Source organism: Macaca nemestrina, chromosome 5, assembly GCF_043159975.1.
Source record: "Macaca nemestrina isolate mMacNem1 chromosome 5, mMacNem.hap1, whole genome shotgun sequence".
NCBI lineage: Eukaryota > Metazoa > Chordata > Mammalia > Primates > Cercopithecidae > Macaca > Macaca nemestrina.
In genome coordinates this window covers 142,838,757-142,864,900 of record NC_092129.1, presented here as the reverse complement: position 1 = coordinate 142,864,900, position 26,144 = coordinate 142,838,757, and the positions used below count along the sequence as shown (strand labels likewise).

Sequence of the window (26,144 nt, the reverse complement as noted above, 5' to 3'; positions counted from 1 at the left end):
CCCATGTCATTGGCTGGCCATGAGAGTCAATGTTCATCATCTGTATTTCACCAAGGGAGAAATGGAAGCCTGGGAGAGCATGTAATTTCCTCCAGCCCACCCCACGTGGGCAGAGCTGTGAAATGAATCCCTCTGCTGACATTGAATGAAGCTCAGGATCTCAGGCCACGGGCCTGCCTTGCCTGTTGGTCCATGCTATCCTTTTTCTTGTTTCAGGAGCAGGAGGACCCCAACAAGCTGGCGACCAGCTGGCCTGACTATTACATTGACCGCATCAACTCCATGGCTGCGGTGAGTGGCTACCCCTCTCCTGCCCTGCCCCCACCTGGAAAGGCTAAGGCAGAGAGGGATCCCCCCAACCCCCACCCCCGACACACCAAACTGCCTTTTCCTGCTCCTCAGCGCCCTACTGCCCACTCACTGGAGTTCAGCTTTCCAGTTATTCATGAAATTTTAAGGTAATCCACCCCTCCTCTGTGCAATCTCAGAGTCCCCCAACCATTTAAACATTTTAAAATCCATTTGGGCATCACACAAATTTGGGAAATAAACCGGGCCAGTAATTCTCCCCATTTCACAGATGAGGAAAGTGAAGTCCCAGCCCAGAACCTAGGTCTTCCCAGGGGCCAACATTCGGTCTCAGTAAACCATTCCCCGAGGCCTCACCCTTTCTGAGGCAAGCATGGCCCCTGGGTCACACCTGGGCTGGAGTGCAGGGGGTTGGGAGACAGGCAGCCCAGCGTGACTTCTGCCCCCTTCTACCTGCTGGCCCTCAGATGCAGAGTCTGTACGCGTTTGATGAGGAGGAGACGGAGATGAGGAACCAAGTCGTGGAAGACCTGAAGACGGCCCTCCGGACACAGCCTATGAGGTAACTCAGTTTCCCCCTTTTGCTTCCTGCCATGTCCCTTCACAGTTGGTCTCCTTGCCTTCCTGAAGCCCTGTGCAGTGCTCTGCTCCCATGCCAGTCCTCCTGGCCAACTCTGCCTCACCTGACTTCACTTCCCAGCCCCTACTTCTCTCCTGGGAGGCTACCAGGGCTTGGGAGGAGGGGAGAGAAGCCTGGGAAAGTGGGATAAACCTCAGGTCCTGAGGAGCTCTCTAAAGAGGAATCGAGGGCAAGTGCTTTCTAAAATTTATTCATTTATTTTTGGTAAGAGGATAGAATAGGAGGGTGACCAAATGGACAAGGTACATAAGAAAGAGCCGTCTGAGGATGAGGGGGCAGGGTGAGCGCCCCGTCCAGGAAAGGAGGAACGCGCGGGTAGAGAAGTACTCCAGCCACTAGGGGGGGTGTGGTGTCTCTGGATGGGATTTGCCATCTAGAATGGGAAAAGCAGTAGAAGTCCTGGAGCCATGGGAGGACCCCTTTCCCTTCCCAGGCCACAATGTGTGGGGCCCAAAGTGGGTCTCCTTGTGTTTGGGTCTGCCCCGTGGTGTGCTGGAACTGGCTCGTACCAGCTGGCGAATGCCGACTGTCAAATTTTCAGCAATTTTGTAAGCTGGTTGTTAAACGTAGCTATGATTAAAATTTCAATTATATAAGTTTAAGATTCAATAAGTTGTATCAAAACAAAGGTAATAACTACTTGAAACTCTTCACTCCCAAATTACCCAATTATTTTTCTACATTTACTATAATGTATACTTTTGAGTTTACATGCATTGTATGTACATGGAAACACTATGAAATATGCATCTCTTCCCAACTCTGCATTCAACGACATCAGTCTGTAGCTTGAAATTGGCTATGCTGGGAGCATTTACACCATGGAAATGAGCAAACAATCAGGAGCCGCCCTCCACTCTTCCCCTGGCAAAGAGCTAGCCATCCATTGCGTGGGGGTGTCTATGTCGTCTGAGCTGAGCTCTCTCCCCAGGAGACTAGACACAGCCTCAAGAAGAATGGGAGCATCCTAATTGTCTCTTGTCATTCTGGTAGTGGTGGGGTTCTGGAATGGGAAGGGGAGAGAGGAAAGGATGAGGTAGTCAGGAAATACAGGGGTTGAAGGGAAGTTGCCAGGTCTGTCTCCTACCCCAACTTATTGTAATTTCCCTTAATAATATTCTGATAACAAAAGTCACACATTGTCATTGTGGAAAGTTTATGGAATGCAGAAAAGCATGTAACAGAAAAAAGTAAAAAATACCTATTGTTAACAACTTAGTCTGAAAGCACATTCTTTTATTTTCTAAGCATATTTGTACAATAACATAAACACAAATACACTTGGGATAAGTAATGTTATAATAGTTTTCTTAGATCATTAATTATTTTACTAAATCAAGGGTACCTGTGTGTGTGAGCATGCCATGGACATCTGGCACCCAGGTGAAACCTATGGACTGCTTCTCAGGAATGATGTTTTAAATAATAGATACAAAGATAGGATGAACAAATAATGAAAATACAGCTACAAATAATAAAAGTGAGATAGCAACGAATTGTGCTTCTTTATACCTTAAATAGCAAGAGCCAGCTGCGAGTCTGATAACCATCATAATTTTGAAGTACTGAGGAGTGCAAATGGTATTTTGAAATACCTGGTACAACTGTAATTTGGTATGAAAATAGCTGTGATTTCTTGGGGTGACAGAGTCACAGATTATGCTACTGTCATTTACTACTACTGTCATTTATTGCCGATATTCGTCATTGAGGAAAATGCTAAATTTTAATTAGAAGTTACCAAAAATAAAAATGTAATTTTCTTTTCCCACCCAAGTCCTTGGATCTGTGAATGCTATCCATAGATTCTTCAGCAGAACAGACTCCAAATTAAGAACCCCTGAGCTAAATGGGTTTTAATTATTATTATTGTTTTTTTTTTGCTAACATTCAAGATAGATAACTCTGCTATTTTCTTTAGGATCCCTTGAAATGTAGCTTCCCTAGGTTTAACCCCATGACTCGATGACTCTGATGGCCTTCCTATCTGGAAGTCCTCTTTATTATCTGACTGTAATTCTCTTAATCTCCATCCTCACTGGAGAGGAGTGTTGAGGTTTAACAGCTCTGATAATTATCATGATCATCCCCTTCACATTCATACTATTTTAGCTATGCAACTGACAATGATATGCAAAAGCACAGTATTTAAAATGCAAATAAGACAAGTCTTTGGAGAAGATGATAGGATTTCAGTGCTTTAGATAAACTACAAATAAGCCAAGTAGCTACTGTAGGTGGGACAAGGTGCATGGTGGTGCACAGGTAAGTGGGTAACTATTTGCAAAGTGTACGCAGAATCATATGCAAATACAATACATTTTATTTGTTAATGGCTCTGATTTGTAGGTTTGTGACCCGCTTCATTGAGCTGGAGGGCTTGACCTGTCTGCTAAATTTTCTCCGGAGCATGGACCATGCCACCTGTGAGAGCCGCATCCACACCTCGCTCATCGGCTGCATCAAAGCATTGATGAACAACTCCCAGGGGCGGGCACATGTGCTGGCACAGCCTGAGGCCATTAGTACCATAGCCCAGAGCCTGCGCACAGAGAACAGCAAGACCAAGGTGGCTGTGCTGGAGATCCTGGGTGCTGTGTGCCTCGTGCCTGGTGGCCACAAGAAGGTGCTGCAGGCCATGCTGCACTATCAGGTGTACGCAGCGGAGCGAACCCGCTTCCAGGTGAGGGGCCTGGCTGGAGGCGGGATGCCAGCTGGGTGGGACGGAGGATGTCACACGTGAGTGAGAGCCTGAAGATTCTTTGCAGCAGAAACTGGGGGAAAAGGAAGGTAATGTGGTCTGCATGCCTGCTCCTGGAAGGTAACAGGTGAAGAGTACTGGGACCTCGAAGGCTTGTATAAAAACACATGCAGGGCCTTAAGAGTTATGAGTTTGGGTGGGAAATGGACTTGTCCTCCTTACTAGTCAGTGGGTTCCTGGAAGCTGGGATATTGGCCTGCATTATTTTTGGGGCTCTACATCTCCAACCTCAACACCTGGCTCATGATAGGGGCTCAGTCAAGAATTGTTGAATTGAGTGCAATTGCTGAGATCGAGATTTTAGGTGCTATGCTTGAGCCAATGCCTAATGTGGAACACTGGGATCATCCCTGGGGGCTTCAGCCATGCTATTCTCTTTTCTTTCCCTGACCTGCCCAGAAAAGTGTCAATGAGATGAATAGTAAATATGAAGTATCTTAGCACAGTGCCTGGCACAGAGTAAGTCCATAGAGATGGGAACTGATGTTACAAACCCTATAGTTTATTGCCCAAAACTGGGTCCTGACTCTTTGCAGAAGATGGAAAAGGGATAAAAGCAGCGTCCATACCATAAAGGAGCTAGGCAGGGAATACATATGAGCTGTAAACAGCTGGAGCACGATGATAAAGCGGCACTGAAGCACTGCTCAACCATGTAGACCAAGCCCCAAAGGTTGAGTGGAGAGGATGTGAGGCAGCACTGCCACTGAGGTGAGGAGAGGCAAAGGAATTTTCTAGGCAGAGGTGAGGTTTGGGGCAGCCCAGAGTAAATTGGACAGACCTGATTAGGTGGAGAGAGCAGATGGGGTATTCTAGGTAGTGAAGGCGACAGGAGTAAAGGTGCAAAAAGGCCACACTTGGGGGGACTCAGCCCTCTCCTGCTGTGTCCTGCGTTTCCACCTAGACCCTGCTGAACGAGTTAGACCGAAGTCTGGGCCGGTACCGGGATGAAGTGAATCTGAAAACAGCCATCATGTCCTTCATCAATGCTGTCCTCAATGCTGGAGCTGGAGAGGTGGGGTGCCTTCTCCTTGCCCTTGCTGTTCCCTGACTTTCTGGACCTGGGGTAGAGTGTGTGAGTGTGTTGCTTCCCCAATAATTGCTTTTGATATTAAACCCGGGAGGGCTCCTGGGGAGTTGCCTGCATAGGTAGCATCATGCATTGTGAACAGACCCAGAGCTGAGCTGGCTGATGCTGGCTCAGGGCGGTGGGGAATCATTGGTGGGAGGAGGGCAAGTTTGGGACCTTGTTTGTAGGGAGCTGTTTCTGGACTGTTTTCTGGTTGGCTGGTCATGTTCTTCTAGTGCCTTCTGTTAGGTATGCCTTCTGGTCTCCCTTACTTTTGGGGTCAGAATGGGATTCTTGAAGTATAAAAATAGCAACAGGCCGGGCGTGGTGGCTCATGCCTGTAATCCCAGCACTTTGAGAGGCCTAGGCAGGTGGATCACCTGAGGTCAGGAGTTTGAGTCCAGTCTGGTCAACAGGGTGAAACTCCATCTCCACTAAAAAAATATAAAAATTAGGTGAGTGTGGTGGTGGTCACCTGTAATCCCAGCTACTTGGGAGGCTGAGGCAGGAGAATCACTTGAACCTGGGAGGCAGAGGTTGCAGTGAGCCGAGATTGCATGATTGCACTCTAGCCTAGAGGACAAGCGCAAAACTCTGTCTCAAAGAAAAAAAAAAAAAGCAACAGTAGAAGAACTTGAAAAGCAGGTGAACATTCCAAATTCTAAGGCAATCAGATGCCCTGGTCAAGGTTAACTTGAAGGGCAAAAGGGGCAAAGGGAGCAATTTAATGATCTTTACTTTCCCTTTTTTCCTGCTAGGAAAACTTTTTTTTTTTTTTTTTTTTTAAACAATTTGTCCTTATGCCCTGGGTTAGGGAAGGCCGGTTGAGGGAATAATCTTCCCCTCAGGTGCTAACATCACCTTTGTTGGTACCAGCTTTTCATGGCTGTCATGTGCTCTGATTAGCTGGTAACCACACCTCATCAGGGAATTGTAACAAGTGTCATCCCTGTAGATTAGTCATGTTATGACCATTTCACAAATGGGGAAACTAAAAGCTTTCCCAAGGTCACAAGACCAGATCCAAGATCTATCTGATTCCAAAGCTTGTGCTCCATGTCACTGTACAACACTGCTCTTTGATGCTGAAGGCAAAAACTGGCAAGGGGCTTGAAGGAAGTGGGGCAGGAGACCTCAAAGAAGCTGGGCTTGCTTTAGACTAAGAAATAAGGTCTCTGTTCTTTCTTGGAGCTCTGGGACTTGAAGCAGCTCCAGGTGAGTTAGCTGTGGGAGGTGTGTTGGGTCTGTGGCTAGGGTGGTGATGAGGGCTCCACTGGGGATGTTGTGGAAATTGAGATCTGCCAATGAGTCTGGCCCTCCCTTCGTGACCCCCAGGATAATCTGGAGTTCCGCCTACATCTACGGTATGAATTCCTGATGCTGGGGATACAGCCTGTGATTGACAAGCTCCGGCAACATGAAAATGCCATCCTGGACAAGTAAGGTCCAAGCAACCGTCTCCATTGCAAACCTGCGGGGACAGTGCCTCAGATGGGGATGGTTGGGACCTTTGTGAAGGCTGCCCTTCCCTCTGGAAGCCAGCTGCCATACCCAGCATAGATTCAGAATCAGTTCTGTGGGGGGCAGGGGTGCCCTTGCCTGTCCTCTTTGCTGACCGGCTTGTCTCATCTCCGATGTTATAGACAGGTGAACCCAGTAGCCCTCAACCATTGCAGTACTGCCCCCTGGGGGGCATGTGGAAATATGTGAGGGTGTTCTTTGGTTTTCAAACTGGTTGGTGGTGGGCAGTACTGGTATTGGTTGTTGGGGGCCAGGAATGCTAAATGTCCCACAGAACCTTTCTGCTCAACAAAGAAATGTCCCACCCAAAATGCTTGCTGTAAAGCCCTTGTTGATCCAAGGGCACAATTATGTTCCCATGTGGTACCAGTGAGGCCGCACTGGTTCTGTTCCATTCATTTAGGCTATTTTGTTACACTAGGTTTTAAGGGACAGAGGATGGATCCTTTTGAGGTGGAATGAGTGGATGTGTGCATGAGGATAGAAAATGAGGGAGAGATCAGTTTTGAGGGCTGACTTGGAGACCCTATGAAAGTACTGGGGAAAACAGACATAGGGCTGATGTCCTCAACTGAGAGACACTGGGCAATGCCTGCAGACATTACATTCTTGGTTGTCACACTGGGGGGTCCTGCTGGCATCTAGGGGGTAGAGGTTGGGGATGCTGCTAAACATCCTCACAGATCAGCCTCCCACAACCAAGGATAAGCAAGCCCAAAATGTCAGTAGTGCCGAAGTATAGAAGCCCATTCTAAGGTGAAGGGACCCTAGATTGGCCTCCCCGAAGGAAGGTCATGGGATCTTATAAAGGTCAGACAATGGGTGTCCTACAAACAGCAGCTTCTTTCCCATTTTGCCTTCACTTTGCTTGAATGAAGCTTTCAGATTTAGCCAGTGGGGGGCTCAAAGGGGCTGTAACCCTCAACCAAGGGTGTGTCCTGGCTGTAACGTCTATCTCTCTGCCTCCCCATTCTGTCTAGACATTTAGACTTCTTCGAGATGGTGCGGAATGAGGATGACCTGGAGCTAGCCAGGAGGTTTGACATGGTGAGGAGCCGGCAGGGTGGAGCGATTGCAATAGGGCAGTAGGGTTCCTGGTGGCCCCAGAGCCACTTTTCTAGACCCTGTGCTGTGGCAGGGCTGGTGTGGGCTGGTTCCCTGGTGGGCACCCCCATGGCCAGGTCCTGTGATCAGAGTTCTCCATAGAAACACAACCAATAGGATACATATAGAGATGGATAGATGAGAGAGCATTTATTAGGGGAATTGGCTCACACAACTATGAAGGCTGAGAAATCCCACGACAGGCCGGAGTTATTGCATGGAGAAACAGGGAAGCCAGTAGCATGGCTCAGTCTAAGGCCAGGGGCCTCAGAACCTAAGGGGCCACTGGAGCAAGTTCTGGAGTCCAAAAGCTGGAGAGCCTACTGTTCTGATGTCCAAGGGCAGGAAAAGAAGGGTGTCCTGGCTCCAGAAGAGGGAGACAGAAAATTCACCTTTCATTGGCCTTTTTGTTCCTCCAGACCCTAAGCTAATTGGATGATGAGCAGCCCACAGGATGGAGCGATGGCAGGATGGTAGTAGGGCTCTAGGTGGCCCCACAGCCATTTCTCCAGGCCCTGTGCTGTGGTGGAGCTGGTGTGGGATGTTCCTTACTCAGTCCTCTGACTCAAATGCCAGTCTCTTTGAGAAACACCCTCACAGACACACTCAGAAAGAATGCTTTCTGAGCATACCAGCTATCTGGGTATCCCTTGATCCAATCAGGTTGACACCTAAAATGAACCATCACATCCCATTTCCAGAGCCTTGGCAGTATGCTGGCTGTGGAAGCCTCCCCTGGGAAGGCATCAGCCTAGGAGGAGACTGAAACCCCCAAAGGAAAGGGAGCAAGTTATTACATGTGATTAGTCTCAAATACCTTTCCTGGGCTGACTTTCCCCTGCCTTCCAGCAACTTCCTGAGTCCCCTCTCCCCATCCCTAACCAGATCATGCTTAGTAAACTAAATAGTATTTTCATTTTAGCCTCAGCAACCCTGAAAGCACACAACTCTGCTTTATTGTATTATAAAATCCCTATCCAAATAGAAAGCTACTTTTGGGTGGTGCTTTACAGTCACTGAGTGCATCCCATTATATTTTCACAAAAGCCCTGGATTTATAGATACAGAAACAGAGGTTAGAGGGGATAAGCAGCTTGCCTGTCATCGCACAACTAAAGCGTAGATCTGGGGTTTGAACCCAGGTGGTGGACCTGCGCCACATGCCACCTGCTACTTTGAAACTTCTATGCCCCTGCTCCCTTCCCTGAGTTTGGATCAGTAGTTCTCAAGCAGGGGCTTGAGAGTTTGCTCTCATCTCCCCCGGGGACATTTGCAACATCTGGAGATATTTTGACTTGTGTGAGGGGGTGCCACTGGCATCTGCTAAGGAGAGGCTGGGGTGCTGACACACAACCTACAATGCACAGGGCAGCCTCAAGGCCCCACAACGAGGAATTATCTGACCCAAGATGCCAATAGTGCTGAGACAGAGAAACTCTAGTTTACATAATTGACTATCTCCCTCTTCCTTTTGTCTCTCTTTTTAAGCCTGGGCCAGAGGCAGGGGAAGAAAACCTCTCCTAGGAGACAGGGCGTAGTAGAGGGAAGCAGGGTCTTCTCTCTCCTGCTGATTTCCTCTGCTGCCTACCCCCCAATCACTGTGCCCTCTTCTCTCCCAGGTCCACATCGACACCAAGAGTGCTTCCCAGATGTTCGAGCTGATCCACAGGAAGCTGAAGTACACAGAGGCCTACCCCTGCCTGCTCTCTGTGCTGCACCACTGCCTGCAGATGCCTTGTGAGTACCCTGTACTCGCTGCTTCCCTCGACTGGCCTGAGCCTTGACTTGGGGCAGGTTGAGACAAGACTTTAGGACCTCCCTGGATTGGGGAGTGTGACCATGTCTCCCTGTGCACTTGCTCTTGGGAGGCCAGGCCCCATGACGGAGGCCCCTGCTTTTCCTTCCCTCCTTGGGGCCAGGTCCTCCACTGTCATCTGGGGAAGGAGCTGGGGACTTGGCCCTGAGAAACTCCAACATCCTAGTCCAGAAACAGTAGCTTGATCATTGCAAAATTAAATAGCTCAGCGTTCAGCTCATGATGGGGGAGAGATCAGTCATGTTGGGGAGTTCCAAAAAGTTTTGTGCTTGGGGGAGTAGCACAGATGTGGAATGAACATGGTTGTTTTTTTCTTAAGGTTTTATCAACTCCTTTATCTCGTCCTTGTTGGCTTCCCCTCTTACACTCTTGCCCCTGCTTCTGCCTACAAATACCAAATGTCAGCATCTACGGGAGCAGATGGCTAAGTTCTTAAGATCCAGGTGTGCACAGTGATTGAATAAATTGTACATAATTGCTAATAGCCACTCCAGAATGCAATTTGAAATGAGCTTTAACGGTACCCCTTGGTACTTAAGCTCTTCACAAAGAGAATATTTTGAAAACACGTGTGGCCCACCATAATGGTTGATGTTGGTGGTGTCAGCAATCATAGTGACAGTGATGGCAACTGTGACTTATTGTGTGCCAACTCTGGGCCAGGCATGATGTGAGGTCCTTTAGCACATCGTCTCTGAACCTTAGAAAGACCTAAGGAATACACATTATGTCCATTTGAATAGTGAATGAACCTGAGGCTCAGCGAGATATTTACATAGAGAAAGAATTTTGGTTTCTGTGGGGTCAAGGGTTGAGATAAAACATGTTCTGCCTCTGTGAGCTAGTGACCTGGCTTTACACGATTTTGCTGGGTGAAAGGTAGACGGTAAATGATACCACTTTGCGATGCATGTGTCAGTAGACTGGTGGACAGGATAGACGCAGTGACCTGAATTAAGAAGCTATCAGTTCTCCAAAGCTCATTGCAGGAGGTCTTCATGGAGGATATATACATCTCTGGGAAACATGACTTCTTGTGCTCCCAGGGATTCCTCTGTTTCCTGTTCCATGGGCAATGTGAATGGGTTCTTCTACTCTGCCCCAAAATGGGACTTTGCAGACTCAGTATTCTACCTTGTAGGCATTGTGGTTTGCTTTGATGTCAGGATTGAACTTGTTGGATTTTTATGATGGTCAATAGAGATAAAGTGCTAGGGATTAAGGACCAAGGAAAGAGAGTTTTTGGTTATTACATAAAAAGGAAGTCCATGTCCAGCCAGATGACTATCATTAGAGGGGATGAGAGTGAGAGTCTGTGAGATCACACACAACACACTCTGCCTTTACCTTCATAGTTCAAGGTCACTTCCACAAGAAATCTTCTTGAATTCCATTAGGCACTTCTCTAACTCATTTTGACTCTCAGTGCACACCTGTAATCAGTTTCCCTTCATCTTTCTCTGTAGAGTAATAGTGTAGATAATACTAAAATCTTTTTTTTAAAAAACTTCCCTGGAGACTTCACTATTCAGCATGTAATATTGTGGAGCAGGTGGTTTTTATAGATAATGTAAAAAGCAATCTGCATTTCCTGGGCATAGTATGCTTAGGGTCCAAACAAGGAAGAAAGGCAGCCAGAAAGTATTTCAGCGAGTAGAGAAGTATATTGGGGAGGTGGCTGACACATCCGTAGAAGTCTAGTTGCTGATAATCAAGAGATGACTGAATCAGTGAGTTGCCATTATCAGCAATGGCATTGCCTCTTCCTCTAGACTGGGAGCTTACCATGGGTGGAGAAGGGCATGCCTCACCAGCCAGAGCCCAGGCAGTGACTCTAGGATGGGCCCTAGGGGACTCCAGGGCTCAGGAAAGATATGATACCTGTCATCCCTCAGACAAACGGAACGGTGGCTACTTCCAGCAGTGGCAGCTCCTGGACCGCATCCTCCAGCAGATTGTCCTCCAGGATGAGCGGGGTGTAGACCCTGACCTGGCTCCCTTGGAGAACTTCAATGTCAAGAACATCGTCAACATGTGAGCAGTGGCCAGCCTTTGCCCTGTCTTCCTCCACCTTCCTCATCTCTCTCTGGTCTCACCAGCGAAACCTCAGCTCCCTTTCACAACCTAGTCATCCCCAAATGAGTCTGGGGCAGCACTGTCCAACAGAACTCTCTAAGCTAATGAAAAAAGTGCCATTTTGTTACTGTTCAATGTGGCTATGGAGTACTTGACACATGGCTAGTATGACCAAGGAACTGACTTTAAAGGTTGTTTCATTTAAATTTAAATAGCCACATGACACGTGGCTAGTGATTATTCTCTTGGACAGCCAGCACAGGTGTATTGGGCATGTTCTCGACTCTCGACGATCCACTGCATGGGTTGGATAGATGGGGAATTTAAACACATTAACATAGAACGAGGGTCAGCAAACTATTGTGCATGTGCTGACTCCAGTCCTCCAGCTTATTTGTGTATGGCCTGTGAACTAATAATAATTTTTACATTTTAAACATTAAACACAAGTATAAGTGACAGAGACTGTGCATGGTGTGTAAAACCTAAAATATTTACTCTGGCCCTTTGTAGAAAGTTTGCTGACCACTGATGTGTAGAACCTGACCATTCAATCATGGGGTTGCTGGATAAGGTTGTCAGAGCCTAAGGCCTTCTGGTTTACCATAGTTTATTGACCTTGGATAGAGAAACACAGAGAAACAAATTTAAATTTACATCAGTTAATAAGAAGGCCTTACATTAACATACTAATTTTTAATTTTAAGCTTTTACTTAACTTTCAGTATGAGTTTGAGCCACTTGCCCTTAAAGGAGATAAATTGGCTCTCGATTCATTATGTTGCATTCCAAAGCCAAGTAGACAATTATTTTCCAGCTATTCTTGCTACTGTTTTCATTTGCATAGTCAGATGTTGATGTAGTTAAAATCCTAATTGGTATGTTGGACAAGTGCAACTGGGAAAGTGATCAAAAGGTAACTTTAGTTTTATTTCCTACTAATTCATTACGCTATTTAGCAGGCAATCTTTTCCACTGCTAGAGGATTAAAAACTCCTCAGGTCCAATGAAGTTTTTACCCCTTCTTGGGTAACAGAAGTCCTAAGATCACTTTCAAGTGCAACACAGTCTGAAATCTACAACTAGGACGACAAAAATCATGACATTCTAGATATGATTTAGCCTTAAATCTTTCTCCTCCACCAGCTAGGGCCAGGAAACTGGAATGGGTGTGTATGTATGCATGTGTATGTGCATATGTGTACACATATGTCTGTGTGTGATATTTGCCTTTTCTGTTCTGTTTACCCTGTAACCCCTTCTATCTCCCACTCCTCCTTTCTATTAACCCGTCTGACCCTCTGAAGAGGGTCAGCCTGGGGAACAGGAAGGAAAAAGGGAAAAGGTCTTACTTGATAAGGTAATTTAGTAAACAGGCTCCCTGCTCTCTCACCTTGGCATATGGTTAAAGACATCAGTGTGTTCCTGGAATCTTTAGGAGTTCCTTGCTGGGTGCCTCTCACTACAAAACCTAGCTCGCTGGCCATGCCGGATTTTTGTTCCAGCTGGCTGGCTGCTTCCAGCCCTTCCGTCAGCCCCTGGTTCCCTGGCAGTCCAGTGCCTGTAGACTTATGGTGTAGATGTTCCCACTTTTCGCTCAGGTGGAAACAGCTCCCCTTGCACGGGACTGTAATAACTGCACCCCAGTTCCTCCACGAGGCTTACATCTGACCCATGGGCAACCCTCATGCAATCTCTTGTGCCAACAAACTCTAGGAGTGCTGGCAGGGCCCCGCACAGCAACGTTCTCTTTCTTTTGCTCCCAGGGCTTTGCTTGGCTCCAAGTAGGGCCCCAGTCTACCCTGCTTCCCTCCCAACTTCAGGGAACATGAATCAGAACTCTAGGAGAGAGCCCAAAGAAACCCCTTCCCTGGATGGTGATGAAGGAGGTAGCATCTTGGGGATAATAGCAGTGGCCCTCTTCAAAGAAATATCTTCACCAAATATCTCCCTCTCCATACTCTGTTTTCTGTGTCCTGGGTCTAAACGTCATGGGTCTAACTCTTCCACATTCTCAGATTTGTAAAGGAAATGATTCTTGGGCTCTCGCTTTGGGATTTCACCTCTGTTAGGCCTTGGTGTCAAGGTAAAAGCTAAATTTGAACAGTTTCAAGAGCTTGGCATGAACAAGGCTGTCATGTGTGTCACCCTGAACACACTCAGTCTGTATTGCTGGTGTGGCTGATGTCTCTTGCTCTTACACATTGGTCTTTGGAAACCTGGACCGTGGTAGGGCCAATATTTTGATCTCTTTTAAAGGTAAACCTATTTTTACAAGGAGGTGCAAGTCATGATACAACTCTTGGGAGCCTGAGGTTCAGTCCTAGTTCTACCATTAATTAATCTACCCCTGTTCTCTGAGCCTCAGTAGCTCCAGCTGTATCACAAAGGGGCCAGGTTATAAGGTATCTAAAGGTCTTTTCTCTCACGGTCTCCACAGACACATAATGTGAACGGGGCAGGGGACCTGGAGAGACACCCGGGAAGTCTAAATCCTAGCCCCCTTGATGTGGCTGGACAGATTGGAGACCAGGGTCCCCACCTGGAGGGTAGAGAGATGGTGTCTCCTGGGAAGCTGTGAGTCAATGGTCAACAATCACATTGCCCCTTCCCTCTATGCCCTGCCAGGCTCCTCAACGAGAACGAAGTGAAACAGTGGCGAGACCAGGCAGAGAAGTTCCGGAAAGGTGAGGGGTTCTGCCTAAGCCTGCTGTCCACTCCACATGCCCTTCCCCTGCCCAGCCCATAACTCCATGTCCTTCCAGGGAAGGGGCCACATTACTCACATTCTCTCCTGTTTCCTCTCCTGTCCCACCCCCATTCCAGAACATATGGAGCTCATGAGCCGTCTGGAGAGGAAGGAGCGGGAATGCGAGACAAAGACGTTGGAGAAGGAAGAGATGATGCGGACGCTGAACAAAATGAAGGACAAACTGGCCCGGGAGTCCCAGGAGCTGCGCCAGGCTCGGGGACAAGTGGCAGAGCTGGTAGCCCAGCTCAGCGAACTCTCAGTACGCAAACATCTCCCCCTTTACATAGTTGAGCCAAGACCCTGGGCTTCAGGACAGGGTGGCCAGAGCAGGTGTGGGAAAGGCCCAGCATGAGGGAGAAGAGAGATGGAGACCTTGGGCCAGGATAGAAGAGACCCTCGAGGCTGTACAGGTGGCACCTTTGTGTTAGTTAGAAAAATAATGTCCCTTCCTCGGGTGACACTGTCCCAGGAAGCACACGTTGGACAGCAGAGTGCAGCTGGAATTGGATCCACTTCCGTCTCTCAGTTGGAGACCTTGTACAGTCAGTAACCTACACAACTGCAAAAATCAATCCTGCAATTGCATTGTGATGGCTATGACTCTGATTGTCCACTGCCTGTGTGTGTGACTTGTGTGTCTGTCTGTGGGGATGGTGTTGTGTGTGTGTGTGTGTGTGTTAGATGTTTGGATGCAGAGAGAGAAAATGGGGCCAAATGCGTGTAGAAGGTAAGGGTAGGATTTGGGGTCTAGTATAGAAGGAGACTAGGAGTAAGGAGAGGAATCAAGGTGGGAGACCCGAATGGCATTGGTGCTAATGGCTTGTCCTTGCAATTTTTCTGTTTCCTCACAGACAGGCCCTGTATCTTCCCCACCACCCCCTGGGGGCCCACTCACCTTGTCTTCCTCAATGACAACCAATGACCTGCCTCCACCCCCTCCTCCTCTGCCCTTCGCCTGTTGTCCCCCTCCGCCACCACCACCCCTTCCTCCCGGGGGACCCCCGACTCCCCCAGGTGCCCCACCTTGCCTCGGCATGGGCCTGCCCCTCCCTCAGGACCCCTACCCCAGCAGTGACGTCCCACTCAGGAAAAAGCGTGTTCCCCAGCCTTCCCACCCGCTGAAGTCCTTCAACTGGGTGAAGCTGAATGAGGTGAGCATCTGGGAAGGGGCTGGTGGGCCCATTCTTCTACAGTAGGGCAGTCAGCCTCAGGGACCGCCTGCCCCTTGTTTGCAGATCTCCACTCCAGGTCTTTTCTTTGGTGGTGGGTAAGGGCAGTCATGTGGATGTAAAAAGTGGGTTTGCTGTGCCAGGCAGCTCATGGTCCATGGGGAGAACACCTACCCTGGGAGAGACGCTTGGCATGGGGCAATGCTTGCGTTGACAAAGTCGTCTACAAATGGAATTTGTGTTTGCCCAGGGTTAATGGAGTCACAGGCAAGACAAACACTGAGTAGAATTCAAGGACAGGGTCCATTTGAAGGAAAGAATGGAAAAATAAGCAAAGAGCTTGGGCCAGCATCTAGGTTTTGGTAAAGATCAGGGCAATGTATACAAAGGACTAAAGAGTCTGATGGCAAGACATATCCATTTTGACATCTTCCTGGGGGAAGCTGCACACACTAGCCTCATGTCTGGACCAGCAGTGAGAGACCCTAATGAGTATTATCCACTAATAAGCACCAATCCCAGAACCACAGGTGGGGGTCGATTCCTCTGTGGGACTCTCATGAGCATAGAGTAGAGATGCCCTTGGTTGCATTAGACCTCTAGCAATCGAAGGCCAGTTCCAGCCTGGACCAAGCCCTGCCTCTGGTTCTGCACAATGGCAGTCCTATTAGGAGGACTAGGAGCTTTGTCCTTGAGGTAAACACCTGCATGGTAACTGGTTTCAGTTAGGCTGGCTCACTGGGATTTGAAGCTGGGATGAATGGATTCCACACTGACTTTATCCTATGGGCCTGTTGGACTAGCTCTTGGTGAACTCATAACTGTACCATTGTGTCTGAGCTTCAGTGAGCTCAAATGCAGAGTCAAGAGATGCAAGATTGCTAAGTAGGTGGTCAGCTATCTATTAGGGCTCTTCTCCTAATGGCAGACCAGGTAGATGAATAGTAAGAAAATGCCATTGTCCTCTCAGAGCTTAGGATCTGCCAAATTAGGAAGTGTGTTCAAAGAAACACCTAGAGAGCCTGGGATGAGTTAAGGGTGAGGCTCTAACCAAACCAGGTGTGGCTTTAGCCATACAACCTCTGTAAATCACTCAACTTGTATCTCAGTTTGCTCATGTGTGAGATGATCTCGAAAATTCCCTCTGCCTCTGGCTTTATAATCTAGGTGGAAAGATGAAGTGTGAACACAGCCCATTTGTAGTTTCCTGGGCCTCTGATAACATCTCCAATCTGAGTTACTTAAGCTTTAGAGCCACCTGTTAGCAGCATTCAAAGCAAGATTGTTGAGGTTGGTGACAGGTGCACTGCACAGTTGTACCCTGTGGGTGCTCTGTGGCCATGAGGTGAGCCAGAAAGACAAACTGCACATGAGTAGGCCAACTGCTCTGCAGAACCAAAGGCTGCAGGCTGTGCAGAAAGGTTCATTGTTCACCATCAGAAAATAACATTTTGTATTGTGGTAAAAAGAGAAATAACGTTTTGTCTCCTATTGTCACAATTTATAATGTAAGATTTTAAAGATGTAATAAAAAGTTATCATGCACATCAATGATGAAGGAAGGACAGCCAAAGCAAGTAATATTTTTGCAACATTTTCATCATATGAAGCTGTGTGCTCAGGAGTTTCTCTGGGTCCAGTAACAGTGAAGTCTGCACAGATTCCCCAGGGGCCCAGAGCAGGCCAGAGTTTCATTTCTATACTGGAGAGTGTGGGTTTGTTGGAATAGACAGTGGGGGACATTTGGAGAAGTAGGGAAAGGTGAAAGGCTCCTAAATAACATTTTGAGAATTTATCACCCCAATCCCAAGCTTTTAATTGTGTGACAGGGGCAGGTTATGGAATCATTTGAGCTTCAGGTTCCTGATCTGTAAATGGGGCAATAATAATGTCCATCTCAAGAGATTGCAGCCATGCAGTGGCTCACACCTGTAATCCCAGCATTTGGGGAGGCCAAGGCGGGCAGATCACAAGGTCAGGAGTTTGAAACCAGCCTGGCCAACATGGTGAAACCCCGCCTCTACTAAAAATACAAAAATTAGCCAGGTGTGGTGGCGCATGCCTGTAATCCCAGCTCCTCTGGAGGCTGAGGCAGGATAATTAAACCTGGGGGGCGGAGGTTGTAGTGAGCCAAGATTGCGCTGCTACATGCTGCACTCCAGCCTGGGCAACACAGCAACACTCCGGCTTGAAAAAAAAAAGAGATTGCTGTGAGGATTAATTGACTTCCTACATACAAAGTACTTGGAACAGTGACTGGCATATAGAAAGTCTTCATAAAATAGGTTATTATTAGTGGCCCTACCAGGTATGTTGGAAGTATGTTATCTCACTTAATTCTCACATCAACTTGGTGAGGTAAAAAAACATGATGGAGACTCAGTTTCCTTTTATGTGACATGGGAGAAAAATCTCATCCCTCCATCTTCCCACAGTCCCACAAAATGGCAGGGCCGGGAGTGTCAGCAGGCTAGGCCTGCCTGACCCCAAAGGCAGTGCACCACGGGGGAAACATAACGAAACATACTTTTGAGAAAGCTTTCCCTGGCATGTGAAGGATATCTCCAGCGGGCAGAAGTCCCAGGAGTCTAGACTAGAGATGATGGGCTCTTGGCCAGAGTGGTGAGAAAATTAAATTCGAGAATTATGCAAGGTGGGCATATCAGGGCAACGTGGTGAGTGTCAACATGTAGGGAATGTTAGGAACAGACTTACCGCTTTCTGGTTCCGGACCTCAGTTATACCTCCTCGAAGAGCCTCAAGTCCTTCTGGCAGATGCTAGGAGCTGGGGGTGGGCTGGGCAGTGTTTGGGAAGAAGTGAGAGAGAGAGAGAGAGAGAGAGCGAGCCTGAGCTTAGTCGGCTGTCTCACGGGAAATTCTTCCCAGTGTGGAACAGCCAGCTTTCTCTCTCCAGCCCGTTTCTTCTTACCCCAGCCTCACCAAGAATAGAGAAGGATAGGAAGCTTTACTCTTGCAGGCTTCTCTCTCCCCTACCTCCACCCTGGTCCTAGCTGCAGAGGGAGGCCTCCCTGCAGATTAGACTCCGGCTGTACGCTGCTTCAGCCGGCTCTGTCTCTGCCTTCCCTGATTCCATTCCTTTCTCATCTTCTCTTTGCCTCCCACACACCCCTTTCCAGAAGCCCGACTCCTCTCGTAGTCCCTTCCCCTACCCCACGCGTGCTTCTGTGAGCACACACACGCTCACACACATACACACATACACAGCCGTTGTTTCTGCCATGAAAAGAATGCATCTGTGTTGGGGTTGGCCAGCTGCCTGTATCCCTTGCTGCTCCAAGCTTCCCAGCCGCATTCCACGAGAGGGTCCCTGGCCTTCAGAAGGCCACAGGAATGCCCCCACCCCCTGACTCTGGCCTAGCCTCCCCTTTCCAGAGTTTAAGAAAATAACAGTGAGTGAAAGGTATGTTTCTCTCTCCAAGTCTTTCTGAGGGGGAGTTGTAGGGAGAAAGAGGAAGAGGAGGCATTAAACGAGGTTCCCCGCTGTGCTCTAGGTAGAGGAAGGCAGAGAGATTCTGTGCTGAAGGACGGCAAAGCTCTAGATGAGGTGGGGATTCCTGGGAGGGGAGGGTTGGAACGCCCTGTCAGGAGCTTGGCTCGCTGTGCTCTGGGCCATCAGCAGGGTGCTATGAGACTTCCAGGGTTTTTTTTTCTTTTTTCTTTTGGCTTGGCTAACAGCTCCTTTCCAGACCCTAGTGCAAAGGTCCCACACAGAGATGGGGTAAGGCCTAAATGGAGAGATCTTGGAATGTAAAACCCTGTTGTAAAGGATAGTAACACCCTCCCTGGGTCTGCCCAAAGGGAAATTGTAGCAGAGTCTTGCTGGTCTCAGCAGTGTCACTACAGGTGCCAGGTCCCAAACTTTGGTATTTGTCCACTTTGAGAATCTGGGAAAGTGGGAAGAAGACCCTTGGGAAAGAAAACAACCATCTGAGATACATAAATACAGTCAGTGCTGCAGCTTTGAGGATCACAAATACGTATGGCTTTAATCTTCCAATGATGGCAGCCAAGGACAGGAGTGACTCCCAGGCACCCTGCCCTTTAGGGGGAGTGGGCCTGTGTGAAGTACCCTGAGAGCACAGCTTCTGACTTTGCTTTTGGAAAAAGTGAAGTGCACCCCCTTTCCTACTGCCTACCCATCCCCCCAGCACCCCCAGTGATTTCTAGAACATGCTTACATGTGGCTCCATGCACAAGGGAGAAGGGGGTTGTCTCTGGCCTCTACCCTGGAGCAGAGTATTCAAGAAAGTTGGAAGTTGAGGGGAGCAACCGACTCCCTTCTGAAGGTCTGAAATCCTGGTCGTTGTAGTATGTGCAGTTGGGAGATAAGTGCGGTTAGGGAGGCATGGGGCATCTCCATGACGGAGTTGGGCCAACCGTGGGGTCTTCTCCCTACCCTGAATCTTAGGAGCGTGTCCCTGGCACCGTATGGAATGAGATTGATGACATGCAGGTATTTCGGATTCTGGACCTAGAGGATTTTGAAAAGATGTTTTCAGCCTATCAAAGGCACCAGGTAAGAGCCTACACCCTCTGGCCTCTTGGGTTTTAACTTCCATATACCATACCCTTGAAGCCAAACCTCAGCTTGTTTTCTTTCTGCCTGCCTTGCCTTGCCTTGCCTTGCCTTCCTTCCCTTCCTCCTTCCCTTCCTTCCTCTCATGTATACTGAATGATTTTATTCTTTATGAGGTGATGATTTTATTCTTGCCGAGGATGTAGGTATGAAGTAGAGGTGCACAGGCTATAGGGGGAAACATCCTTGTATTATGGTTCATATTTATACACCAAGTATTGAAACGTGTTTTGTCCATTTCTCTCTTCCATCCTGGAGCATCGGAGGTAGAGTCACAAGGCCTGACCACTGTGAACCCTTGCTCTTTCTGGCCCAGGATTCAGGGACTAGGCTTAGAAGGCATAATCACTTCTCAAACCACTTTTCCACCACATTCTGTCTGTTAACACCTCTATGAGACCGAGCAGGGGATGTTGCCTTGCAAGGAAGGCAGAAGGTGCTGCTCCACGTCACTCAGGGGTCTGGGGCTGGGCTTGGGGAGGCCTTGGATATTGCTCTCAAGGCTCTCTGTACAGGTGGCTGCCAGCAAGTCTGGTCCTCCACTCACAGAGAAAGTATGGGGTGAGTTGCTGCCAGAACGCAGGGCGTTCCTGAGGTGGGAATCTCAAACTGTGCCGAGTACCTGTGGGGACTGCCAAAAGGGTTGCTTCTCAGACCTCACCCTCAAATGAATGTGATTCAGGAGATGAGCTGGGGCCCAGGAATCCGCATGGTAACTAGGCACAGCGGGGGGTCTTCCCTCTAAGTCAATTTAGAGAGTGACCAGCTTAGAAGCCTCAGGGAATTGCTTTCTCTCTGGCCCCGCCCCAGAGGGACTGATCCCTCTTGGGGCTGGGCTACTATCTTCCTTGTTTTCTCTACTTAGCCTAGGACCTCAGTCTCGAGGGTTTCCCCGGTGCCAATGAGTGGGTCCTGGCAATGGCTGGCTGTTGTGGCCTGGCTCCCCACTGAGCTGGAGAGGGTGCCCTAGCTCACTTTCTGCCCAGCCCCGATCTGTGGATGACCGAGGACACATGCAGCCGCTCCTAGGGCTCTGGCCAGATGATTGTTTGTTTAAATGTGGGTGCCCACAGCATCAGATTCTCTACTCCTAATTCCAGGAGACATTTTTAACCCCATGCCCATGTCAGGCTGGCAGCTAAGGCTGCTGGAGCTGAAAGGAACTCTTATGAGCACTGGCTCCTGGGAGCCAATTCTCCACAAGTGGGGCTGAGGACAGAGGAGTGTGTGGCAAGCGTACCAGGCTTGGTGATCGCAGGCCACCTCCTCGTTTGAGAGTCTTTCTGCAGGACAGGGCTCTGGCCCAGCCTACCCATGCTCCAGGGCCCTGAAGTGAGGCTGGGATGGGGCCAGTCAGGAAAGGTTATGGGTTTTGGACAAACTGGGTCTGGGGCATCCCAGCTTGGTGAGTTGAGAAGATTTAAGACTGAAAGGCCTCCTGTCCTGTCCCTCTCACCTCGCTGAGCCCACACAGTGCAATCACCTGCCTCCCCTCACTCAGTGGGCCATCCAGTCTCTGGGACTGAAATCCCAGCAGCAGGACTGGAGAGATCCCGGAGGCCGTATGAACCTTGTTTCCTCCTCTCACAGCTGGTTGTGGGGCGGGGGAGGTCCTGGGAGTCATGGTCTTCTCTATGCCCCATGCGGGTTTTGAGTTGGTAGCTTCCACTCCATCGGTGTCAGGGAGAACAGAGGTGTGGGCTGTGCCTCTTCAGTTCCCATTGTACATCAAAGGACAGATGAGGGACAATGAGCAAATTCAAGGACACTTGCTTTCCTCTGCCTCAATAAACACAACTTTCTGGAGCTTCCAGATAGAGTTCATTTGTGACTCCTCCCCTATTTAGAAAGGTGAACTCATCCCAGGATGGAGGAATGTCCTCTACCCTCTCTGCACATTTTCAGCAGAGGAAAAGGAAGAACAGGCAGCAAAGCCTGGGGTGGGAGAACTCAGGGCTTTGGTCTGCCCTGACTGGGGAGTGGTGGTCCCACCGGGCAGATGGGAGGAGCTGCCTGATCTCCGCTTCGTTTGGCTTCTCCGTGAGTGCATGTCTGCTAGAAGCAGCTCCTGTCTAGTGCCGCTTACGGGTGCCTGTCTCCAACCATGGGTCTCACTGGGACAAAGTGGACAGTGTAGATGCTGAGGGATCCCCCTGTCTGTCATGCTATTTCTGGGTCCCCCAATGTCTTGGCTAATGTTGTGCATGTTTAATTCTCTGTTGGCTGTGGCTGCCGCCTAGGAGCTGATAACTAATCCTTCTCAGCAGGTGAGTTACTCTCGGGGCTCTGACCACTCCAACTTTTAACTGCTGTCCTGGGCTGCTGCTCTGTACTGGGCCAGACAGAGAGGACTTGTCCATTCCACCTTCTACCTTATCCCCCATTCATACAGGGTGGTATGGGAGAGGGCCCCCAAAGAGAAAGAGGAAATGCAGCAGAGGGAGGTAATCAAATAGACCCCTGGCAGCAGTGGAGGTCAATGTCTCCTGGAATGAGGAGAAGGCTTCTAGGTCTACTGTCTTACCCACCAGGCCAAAGGAGAGCCTTTCCTGTAAGGACACACAGGGTAGGCACTACACAGTTCACACAGATAACCATGCAAGGTGGCCCCTGAAGCTCCCGGAGGAAGCACAGCACACTAGACAGCCTCCTGTATACCTCACCAGGGGCCCAAGAGAAGGAGTGGGGCGGGATCAATGATTTCTCTGGAACCTGCCTGCTGGGACTCAGAGGAGAGAGTTCTGCCTCAGTTTCCATACCTCTGAACTTGTGGATGCTCTCCACCTGGGCACCTTGGGCTGTGCCTAAAGTCCCTAGGAGTCAGTAACTATTCCCTCTGGGGGTTTGCAACCAGCTTCTCAGCATAAGCCTGAGGAAGGCCTCTGGGTTGGGCAGTGGGAGTGGGAGTTGATTCTGTGGGAGACACGGTAGGTTACGTCACATTGCCCAAAGCCACAGGGATCAGTCATGCCCTGACCCGCTGGCACAACCCCTTCCCTCGTTGTCCAGAATGGATAATTTCTTAAAGAAAGGTTGGGGGACTCCTCAGTGTCCTTCCCCAACCCATTGGAGCCTATGGAAAAGTCCCAGATACCTTCTCTTAAAGCTAGCCATTAGCCCCCCTCCTCTCTCTCCTGTCTTTTTCTTCCCCCTTCCCCTCACGCCAGGAGCATTCCTGGATTGGTAGGAGGTGGCTGTTGCGGGGTGGGTAAGAGGAGGATTAGGGAACACACACCTCAACCGTCCACTTGACTTGTTGGTTGCAGAAAGAGCTGGGCTCCACCGAGGACATCTACCTGGCTTCCCGCAAGGTCAAAGAGCTGTCGGTCATTGATGGCCGGAGGGCCCAAAACTGCATCATCCTTCTTTCCAAGTATGTGCAAAAGAAGGTGGTTGAGTTGAATGCCTGGGGCACAAAGGGGGTGGAGGAATGGAGTGATGGCAGTCTTGGGCCTCTCCCTCTCTGCTGTCCCCTGGGAGGGGAGGGCATTGATCTAGAACTGTCTCCTGGGAACCTGCCTTGAGCAGCAGTTCGGGGCTCTGCAGGCAGGAAACTGCCCAGTCACGAGGCCCTTGCCCAGCCTGGTCAGCATCTGGCGGCTGAGTTGCTCTAAGCCCACGGAGGGCCTCGCTTGGCTCAGGCCATTGAGCAGCATGATCTCAGCCCCTAAGCATTTCCCGCGGCTGCAGAACAAACAGGGCAGTATCTGCGCTAACAGCACAGCTTCTGTACCGGGGCCTCCTGCCTGAGCCAGGGTCAGAGGGCACCACCTCCCATACTATTCTTAGTGCTGCCCCAGCTGCCTCTGAGACATCCTCCCCCCTTTCCTCTCACAAGCCCCCCGGCCTCAGTTTCCCCCACTGGATGGTGGAAAGAGTTCTCAATCCCCAGGGTTCCCAATGGGGGTGCATGTGGAGGGGATAGGGAAGGGCTATGGGGCTGTGTGGCTTCTCCATCTCCCAGACAGCAAGACTGATTGGGACAGCTGTGTGGGAGCTGAGGCGCTGTCAGAAGACTGAGAGCGATTCTGTGTTCTGAGAACGAAGGCAGCAGGAAATTGCCCTCTTAGTGGCTTGCCGATAATCCTGTCCTCCCGTGGAGATGCTGTGCATTTTTTAAGCATGAGGAGGAGGAAAAGGATCAGGAACTCGTTGCCCTGTCCCTTTGGTCTACATTGAAGACATCTCTTTTACTCCCAAATGGCCCCTATCAGCTCTGATGGATTATCAAGAGAACAGAGACCCTCACGTCTCTATTTTGACACTAAAATGCTCATTATCAAGTTTATGGACTGAATCATACTCGTTTAGTCTAAGAAGGCTTTGTAGAGGAGGTGAGGGGGGAGTACTATTAAATACATTCCCAAGTCCATGTTAGGGAATGAGGGAAGGCAAAGTGGTACCTTTTGGAGAAGAAGGTTTGAAGGCTGTCCTGGACTGAGGTGGGGTTTTGCCTTAGGTTGAAGCTTTCTAACGAGGAGATCCGGCAGGCCATCTTGAAGATGGATGAGCAGGAGGACCTCGCTAAGGACATGCTGGAGCAGGTGAGGACCCTCGTGGGAAGGAAGGGGAACTGAACCCAGGGGGCAGCCATGCCCCTTCCCAACAGCCCCCAGAGAGGCTACGATTTTTGGGTCAAGGAGAAATCAGGCTGGAAGAGTTAGGGGGAAGGTTTATAGAAACCTCCCTGGGCCAGCCCTTCTGGGGGAAAGCTGGAAAAGGTTGCGTGTTCTCCAGGAGTCATTCTCCCATGGCTCCCAAGGCAAAGTCAGATGAGGAATAGTGGTATCTTCCCCAAATCTCTTCCCCCTCAGTTTTTTTTTTTTTTTTTTTTTTTTTGGGATCCTTTGGGAAAGACACACACACGAGAACATCATCAGTTGGACTTCATTACAATTAAGAACTTCTGTTCATCAAAGGGCACGGTTACTGAGTGAAAAGAGAAGACAAACCTTAGAAGAGATTTGCTATACATACGTATAACAAAGATCATATTCAGAACAGAACTCTACAAATCAATGAGAAAATGATGAAGAAATCAACTTAAGAATGAGAAAAAGACTTGGGCGCTTCATGAAAGAGGATTTCCAAATAGACAATAAGCATATGAAAAGGTGTTCAATATGATTAGTTGTCAGAGAAATATAGTCAGCCACAGTAAGGGGGCACCACACACCCACCAGAGTAGCTAAAATTAAAAAGACTGACAATGCCATGTGCTGATGAGGATGTGAAGAAATTGGAATGCTCATGTGGCACAATTATTTTGGAAAACGACTTGGAAGTGCACTGTACAGCTAAACATACACCCACCCTATTGCCTAGTAATCCCACTCTCAGGTGTAACTCCAGGGAAACGAGTACAAATACTGACTAAAAGAAATACACAAGAATATAGTTGACCTTCAATAATGTGGGGGCTGGAGGCATTGACTTTCCGTGCAGTCAAAAATCCACATATAACTTTTGACTTCCCAACAACTTAGCCACTAATTGCCTACTGTTGACCAGAAGCCTTACTGATAAGATAAACAACCAATTAACACATATTTTTATGTTATATGTATTATATGCTGTATTTTTACAACAAAGTAAGCTAGAGAAAAGAAAATGTTATGAAGAAAATCATTAGAAGGAAGGCCGGGCATGGTGGCTCATGCCTTAATCCTAGCACTTTGGGAGGCCGAGGAGGACAAATTAGTTGAGGTCAGGAGTTCAAGACCAGCTTGGTCAGCATGGTAAGACCCCATCTCTACTAAAAATACAAAAATTAGCCAGGCGTGATGGCGCGTTGCCTGTAGTCCCAGCTACTTGGGAGGCTGAGGCAGGAGAATTGCTTGAACCCAGGAGGCAGAGGTTACAGTGAGCTGAGATAGCACCACTGCACACCAGCCTATGCAACAGAGTGAGTGAGACTGTCAAAAAAAAAAAAAAGAAAAAAGAAAAAAGAAAATCATTAAAAGGAGAAAATACATATATTGTTCATTTGGTGGAGGTGGATCATCATAAAAGTCTTCATCCTCATTGTCGTCAGGCTGAGGAGGAGGAAGAGGAGTGGTTGGTCTTGCTGTCTCAGGGACGGCAGAGGCGGAAGAAAATCCACATACAAGTGGTCCTGCATAGTTCAACCCTGTGTTGTTCAGGGGCCAACTCTATTTATAGCACCTTTATTTATAAATCCCCCAAACTATGAACAACCCAACTCTCCATCAATAGGAAAGTGAATAAGTAGACTGTGGTATATTCATACAGTAGAATCCTCAGCAATAAACAAACGACCATGACATGGATGAACCTTAGGCATTATGCTGGGGAGAAGCCAGACATAAG

At 48.8% G+C, this 26,144-nt stretch overlaps 1 protein-coding gene and 1 long non-coding RNA gene across 18 annotated transcripts in view; one reads left to right on the top strand and one right to left on the bottom strand.

Annotated features, from left to right (window-relative positions):
* The window catches only part of LOC105489669 (dishevelled associated activator of morphogenesis 2), a 114,490-nt gene that overhangs the window by 73,865 nt on the left and 14,481 nt on the right, over positions 1–26,144 (top strand). For 6 of the 7 annotated variants that reach the window (XM_011754659.3, XM_011754663.3, XM_011754664.3 and 3 more), the window contains exons 4-18: positions 217–291; positions 777–871; positions 3,299–3,632; positions 4,615–4,725; positions 6,115–6,218; positions 7,281–7,347; positions 9,024–9,141; positions 11,116–11,254; positions 13,925–13,983; positions 14,123–14,307; positions 14,900–15,199; positions 19,647–19,754; positions 22,055–22,081; positions 23,081–23,187; positions 24,274–24,358. In XM_011754659.3, the coding sequence (XP_011752961.2) occupies positions 217–291; positions 777–871; positions 3,299–3,632; positions 4,615–4,725; positions 6,115–6,218; positions 7,281–7,347; positions 9,024–9,141; positions 11,116–11,254; positions 13,925–13,983; positions 14,123–14,307; positions 14,900–15,199; positions 19,647–19,754; positions 22,055–22,081; positions 23,081–23,187; positions 24,274–24,358 (1,914 nt within the window). The remainder of the gene's footprint in view (positions 1–216; positions 292–776; positions 872–3,298; positions 3,633–4,614; positions 4,726–6,114; positions 6,219–7,280; positions 7,348–9,023; positions 9,142–11,115; positions 11,255–13,924; positions 13,984–14,122; positions 14,308–14,899; positions 15,200–19,646; positions 19,755–22,054; positions 22,082–23,080; positions 23,188–24,273; positions 24,359–26,144) is intronic. The other variant, XM_011754658.3, reaches the window with a different exon arrangement.
* Positions 1–26,144, bottom strand: part of LOC105489666 (uncharacterized) — a 42,687-nt gene that overhangs the window by 15,667 nt on the left and 876 nt on the right. For 2 of the 11 annotated variants that reach the window (XR_011623763.1, XR_011623766.1), the window contains exons 3-4: positions 19,417–23,220; positions 17,933–18,013 (exon numbers count right to left, since the gene is read on the bottom strand). This is a non-coding gene — a long non-coding RNA (uncharacterized lncRNA). Of the gene's footprint in view, positions 1–1,767; positions 1,953–3,631; positions 3,764–9,137; positions 10,432–10,567; positions 18,014–19,416; positions 25,850–26,144 lie in introns of those variants that run through there. The other 9 variants (XR_011623767.1, XR_011623765.1, XR_011623761.1 and 6 more) reach the window with 9 other exon arrangements.